Genomic DNA, 6,426 nt, shown 5'->3' on the forward strand with positions numbered 1-6,426 from the left:
CTCATAAATGCCCCAGAGAGTTAGCCTCTACACTCCTTTTAACCAAGCTCACCTTGCTCCCAGCAAAGCCCTGAGCTGTACAGAGGGGTTGGCTCTCTGCTGGGACCCTGCTGGAGCTCAATGGGCTGGGGACACTGCGTCATTGTTCTGTGCCATGGGTCTGTGCAGGGGGATCTGAAGGATGCCCAAGGACCTGCCAATCATGTGGCTCACTTTCCCTCTTACAATGATTTCTTTAAGCTCTGGCCAAGAGGTTTTGTCTACAGGGAACAAAACCTCAGCTAGGGAAGGGAATTGGTGGAGGTGCCTGAAGCGGGATTCCATTCACTTGCTGCCTGGCCCTGGTCTGCATGGCCACAGCAGCCCCTCTGAGACAGACCAGTGGAAATTTCCTTCCTATCCCCAGTGCCTTGTGAAAACACCATAAAACATTGTTGGCGTTCTTTACACTTGCTTACGAGAGAAAAAATACCCGTAAGCCCCAATCCTTAGTGACCCACCACAAACACAAAACGATTGCTCAAGGGTCTGAAACGCCCCCAGCACACGTCCCCTGGGGGCTCAGCACCCATCCTCAGTGGAATGATGAACACATTCTTACTGCTTGGTGCAGCCCTAGGGCCTCATGCCCCCAGAGCTGCCCCTCTGCCCATGTGGATGGCAGCAGCGTGGCATCCCCTGCCAGGCTGAAGTTTGGTGGCATCCCCATACCCTCCCCTGGGCTTGGGCCAGGCTTTGTGCCCAAGTGCTTTGTGCACTGTGTGGTGAGCACTGGATCAGTGTCAGCTCTCAGAGTGACAGGTGGATCCTGGCACACCATTGCCAGTGAGGTCCCTCTGTGCTGATGCTCTCCTTAAGAACTTAACACCCATTGGTGTAAATGCAGCAACTCAAAGTAAACATCATTTGTTCACTGGGTATGTAGGTAATGACACTGGGAGCCTTTTGGACACCTTGCCTCCACCCAGATGCCCCCAACCACCCCTTCCCAGGTGCTACCACCTGCTGCCCCATGTGCTTCAGCCCCGGTGCTCTCCATCCATGCATATCCTGGGGCACTAAATTGCACTGTGCCATGAGGGCACAGCACAGCACGGATACCAAAATCTCTGCCTTAAACCTGGGCTTGGGCTCTCCTTTCTTAAGTTGAGTTCAGCCCTGGCTGGGAGTGCAGGATTTGGGTTCTCAGTGGGCAAAGGAGAGCCCTTCTCTGCATTTCTCAGGGCACTATTGGAACCGTGCATGCCCCTGGGCACGCAGTGTTGGGTGCTCCTCACACGTGCTCCCTCCCAGCAGCAGCAGCTGGCATCCCAGGTACATGCAGCTCACATGGTGGGAGGGGTCACATCCTCTGCCTTGGTATCAAACCCTAAACGAACAATGGCAACCAAAAAAAAAAAAAAAAAACCGAAACCACCAGGTGAAGAGAAAAAAAAAGCAAAACCTTGAACCAAGGAATGACAGTGATAAAGAGGTTTTATATTCCTGGGGGCTGGCCTATCTTCTTTTATTGCCCCTTTTTCTCTGTTTTTTTCTGTTTGTTTTTTTTTTTCAGCAATGCAAATGCAATCCATTTTTAGAGCCTCCCAGCCACAGCCTCCCCATATACAGGGCAGGGGGAGCTTGGTAGCAGCTGGGACTGTGCGGTGCTCCCCAGCACCCGCTGCCTGCTGTGGCCGTGCTGGCGTCGGGCAGCCCCAGCATCGAGCTCTCGCAGGGTGAGTGTCCCTGGGACAGCATCGGTGTCCCTCTGTGCCGGGCTGCTGGGCTCCTCGCTGGGGTGTGCGCTGTGCCCGGTGCACCTGGGGCTGGGATTTGGGCTTCCAGCAACTCGTTCAGCAGGACGTTTCTTTCTTCCAGCCCCCCTCGTGCTGGGCGGGCTGCCTTCCACCAAAGAAGAGATGGTGGACACCGAGCTCCCGCCAGCCAAGCAGCACTGGTATGAGCGCTACGTGCTGCCCTGCCTGGCCGAGCTGCTGGGCAGTGCACTCTTCGTCTTCCTCGGCTGCCTGTCAGTTGTGGAGGACACGAATGACAGTGGGAGGATGCAGCCGGCGCTGGTGCACGGGTTGGCCGTCGTGCCCATTGCTGTCGCCCTGGGAAACATCAGGTAAGGGGCTGGTGACCCCAGGGTGTGCTCATGGCTCTCCTGTCACACAGCCCTCGGGTCCCTCCATCCCTGGGAGCATCCCCAGCAGCACCGAGCCTCTTGGTTAATGGTTGTGTGCGAGGTGCTGGGTCTGGGGGAGGTTCTTCGGCTTTGGTTGCAGCATTCTGGTTTTAGCTCTTTTTAATGTAAGGAGAGGGAAAAAAAAGTTCAAAACCGAAGCAAAAACATTGCTTGGGAAAGCTGCAGCATTTCCTTCTAAAATGATGTCAGGATGACACATTTTGACCTGGGTGCACTATTCCCCTGTGCGCTGGGAAATGCTTGGATTTCATTTACAAATGGTTTCAATTCCTCTAAAGCAACATTTAGACAAAGTTGCTCGCTGAAATAGGTGCTATTTGACTGCCTGACACAGCTTCTTTCTGGATGGAAAAGCTGAATGGGTCCCTGAGGGGCTTCACAGCTTTCTCACTCCATCTCCCAACTCTGGATCCATGCAGCTCAGGAGGGGGTCCTGGGGCTGCCCCTGCCCAGGGGCTTGCAGCACCCTCCTGCCTGGGCCTGGCTGAGACAACCAGGCTTCGGGCTGTCGTATGATCGGCTTTTAATTACAGCTGAAGAATAAGACATAACTGTGGCTCCTAGACACACTGACTCACTGGCTTCACCAGCAATTATTATTAGGGCTGACTGGTTATGAAACTCGTTCATTAATGTGAGTCCCATGATAATCTGTCTTAATTAAAAGGTATCTGAGCTTGTCTGGCATGTGGTCTTCGAGATGAACAATCTGGGCCCCATTGCCAGGCAAGCGCCTGCTGCTGCATGGGACTTGGGGCATAGCACTGCCCGGTGCTGTGCTGGGGGCTGTGGAAGAGGGGTGTCATGTCCATTACATGGGGCACAGCCCCTTCCCTGCCTCTGCCTTCTCACGAGATGTGTCCTGCATGGGGTGGAGTGTCCTGGCAGCATGCAGAGATTGGCTTCAGAGCAAGGGAAACCTGCAGCCACACCATGCTGTGCTGTCCTGTGCTGTGCTGTGCTGTCCTGTGCTGTGCTGTACTGTGCAGATGAGCTGAGGAGCAGCACAGAGGCCAGGGCTTGGGGCATCCCCAGTCTGCAGCTCAGGTGGTCTCCTGAGCCCCAAAACCATCTTTCAAACTGTGCCAGGGCAGCTGCTGCCCTGCATGTGCTTTAGAAGGGTTTGCATATCCCATGAGGAATTGTTGCTTCTCCAAACGGCAACCAGAGAGAAAGGAAACAGCTGGATTTTGCTCCACTGCAGTGCACAGCACCTTCTCATAAGCACTAAAACCGTGTTCATGGCTCCAGCCCATAGTGAGCGCAGCACTCACATTGCTGGATCTGAGGAGGGCAGTGGGGCCAAGGCAGCAGGCAGAGCCCTGTTTGGGGTGAGCCCCACACTGAGTCTTCTCTTCCTTTACAGCGGAGCTCATATCAACCCAGTCGTGTCCCTGGGCTTGTGGCTGGTCGGCGCCATGAAACTCATCATGCTCATCCCCTACTGCATTGCCCAGCTCTGCGGAGGGATTCTAGGGGCCGCCCTGACAAAGGTACACACACCAGAGGGGGGTTTGTTAATTGCCGGGGTGCGAGGACGATGCTCCCACTCTGCCAGAGCTGGCATTGCCCTGTGCTGAAGCACAGCCCCAGGTGTGTGCTGTGGAGGGCAAGGGGCACTACAGGCATCAGTTCTTCATGTAGTTAAGAGCTGTGATGTTTATACGATCCTGCACCACAGTGCACTGTGTGAGCACGGGGTGCTCTGTGCCTGCTTTCTGCTCCCATGGTCCTGCTTCCAAGCCGGGCTGGGTGCAGGCATAGGGGTGCTGCCCACGGCAGAGCACAGCACATCTGCAGCTTCAGCTGCTTTGGTGCACGGTGTTCCCCTGCCACACTATTCTGCACCGTTAATTAAATGTGGTGTGGCCCATCCCCAGGCTCCAAGCCCTGCGCAGCCCCGTGCTTTGTGCACATCCGGCGGAGCGCAGCCGGCTCATTATCTCTGGAGACGCTAAGAGCCTTTGCTAATGAGTTTATATTTGCCAGGCGCTTTGGGCTGGCTTGCAGGAGGAAAGTGCTGAGATTAGCTCCTCTTTAGCCCAGCACTCCACCCGCCCACGCTGCCCTGACAGCGAGCACATATGTCCATAATGCCAACAATATGGAGAGGGGCAGCACCAACTGAGTGTCCCCCCCAGGCTGTGGCACACAGTGGGAACTACGCCAACACCACTGGAGGGGCCTTCAGCATCATCAGGACAAACGGGCAGATTGGTGCGGCGCTGGGCAACGAGATCATCCTGACCACATCCCTAATGCTTGTGATCTGCATGACTGTGGTCAATGGGGAAACCAAGAGCCATCTGGCACCTGTCTGCATCGCCCTGACGGTCACCATCAACATAATAGCAGGGTGAGCTCAAGTTCCCTCTGTGCAGTGGGTGCAGCCCCACTAGTTCCACTCCAGTGGCTGCAAGGACCAGGATGGGACCCACTGCTGCAGGGATGGGGCTCACACTCACAGTTCCCTGCAGCTTGTGGTGGGCAGAGCCTGGGGCTCCCATCTCCCAGCACCAGGGCATCCCACTGCGACCCCAGCTGGTACCAGAGATGCTGGATCCTGTACCCTAGAGGAAAGAGGGAGAGGATGGGATGGGATAAGACAGTTTTGGGTAGACTGGGATGGGATGACTTGAGTTGATAGTTTTTGGGATGGGACTGGATGGAATGGAATGGGATGGAATGGAATGGAATGGGATAGTTTGGGGTAGAATGGGATGAGATGGGATGGTATGGGATGGGACGAGTTGGGAGGGGATGGGATGGAATGTGATGGGAGGGGATGGTTTGGGGTGGGATGGGATGGGATATGCCCTGTTGCAGCCCTGCTCAGTGCCTTCTGGGCAAGGCAACTGATGGGTTCTGAGCATGTCCATAGATGCTGGCAGATCAGATGTTTGGCCCTACTGGCACTGGTATGTAGGAATTGCTGGGTACACCCCAGAAATGTGGCAGGGAGGCCGGAGGCTTGAGTCCAGCACGTGGACACCTCGTGCTGCACCAGCCTCTGCAATTACCTGCTATGGGCTGATAAAAGTGAGCAGCCATCCCGGCAGTGTTGACAGTAGGAAGCCCTGAGCAAACAAGGGCAGCTCCTCACTGTGTGTCCTCGCAGCTGCTGGAATCACTGCCAGGCTCAGCTGTGGGGCAGGTGCTCGGGGCAGGCAGCCCGTGTCCAATGGCACTGCACCCAGATAACCAGCACACACCATTCTGAATGTTAATGGATTGTTTGATTAAGGCAGTGCCCCCTCTAGTGGGATTCAGAGCTCTTATTTAAACATCGCTCAAACCTCATGTGCAAATATTTATCTGTTGCAGTTTCTTTACGCTGTGAATGCTGTTGTCTCTCCTGCACTGTTCCGCTACCTGCACACAGTGCAGAGCTTTCTCTGGTTAAAAGCTGGGCGCTTTTGGGCGAGCCCCAGAATGGGCTCAGCACCTCTCACGCCACACTGGGCATCTCTGCAAATGGACGCAGGGTACGGGAGCAGCTCCACACCCTCAGGAGCAGCTCATGCACTTTGTTCCTTTTCCAGGGGTGGTATATCCGGACCCTGCATGAACCCTGCCCGAGCCTTTGGGCCAGCTGTAATAGCCAACTACTGGGACTACCACTGGGTATATTGGGTTGGGCCTCTGATCGCCTGCGTGATCTCCAGCTTGCTGATGAGGTGCGTGGTGCTGCAGTGGGAATGCCCTCTTCCTGCTCCCTGCCCCATCCTGCAGCAGAGCCCCAGCTCCTCTGCTTCTTCCTCTTCTCTCTGAGGAGGAGGCAGCACAGCTTCAGGCTGCTTCCAAGCCCGACGTGCCTGCCGGCTTCATCTGCATCTCCCCATGGGGCTGGTGCTGAGCTGCTGCACTCTGTGTTCCCTGCGCACACTGCAACAGTGCAGATGCCCACCCTGAACTTCTCTTTTCCCTCCCTCAAGGTTTGTGATCGGTGACCGAGCGATCCGCCTGTTCCTGAAGTGAGGCCGCGCGACACGACCCCAGCACCTCCTGCTGCAGGAGCACGCTGCTGAGCATGCTGGGACAGCACTGCCGTGCCTCAGCCATGCACCACGTCTGTCCTGCAGGGCTGTGCCTGGCATCTGCGGCACCGCACGGCTCCGTGCCATGTGTACAGCACGTGCTGTGGCCTGCAGCTCTGTACCGCTGCTGCTGGACTGCTCCTGGGCCCCTCTGCTCCCCAGGGGGGCTGTGAGAGCTACTGGTTTCTGAGCACAGCA

General features: G+C 56.0%; 1 protein-coding gene across 1 annotated transcript; it reads left to right on the forward strand.

Annotated features, from left to right (window-relative positions):
* Positions 1,243 to 6,169, forward strand: AQP8 (aquaporin 8). Its single transcript, XM_021411750.1, has 7 exons — positions 1,243 to 1,314; positions 1,658 to 1,718; positions 1,861 to 2,110; positions 3,558 to 3,684; positions 4,333 to 4,547; positions 5,734 to 5,868; positions 6,127 to 6,169. Exons 1-7 carry the CDS (start codon positions 1,243 to 1,245, stop codon positions 6,167 to 6,169), a joined length of 903 nt encoding a protein of 300 aa, XP_021267425.1.

This window comes from Numida meleagris, chromosome 13 (assembly GCF_002078875.1).
Source record: "Numida meleagris isolate 19003 breed g44 Domestic line chromosome 13, NumMel1.0, whole genome shotgun sequence".
NCBI lineage: Eukaryota > Metazoa > Chordata > Aves > Galliformes > Numididae > Numida > Numida meleagris.

Bases quoted from the DNA above. Each gene is read 5' to 3' on its own strand.
- AQP8 (XM_021411750.1), top strand. From the start codon at position 1,243: ATGCCCCTGGGCACGCAGTGTTGGGTGCTCCTCACACGTGCTCCCTCC. The intron at 1,315-1,657 runs GTACATGCAGCT...GGTGCTCCCCAG, and splicing joins AGCAGCAGCTGGCATCCCAG to CACCCGCTGCCTGCTGTGGC. The intron at 5,869-6,126 runs GTGCGTGGTGCT...CCCTCCCTCAAG, and splicing joins ATCTCCAGCTTGCTGATGAG to GTTTGTGATCGGTGACCGAG.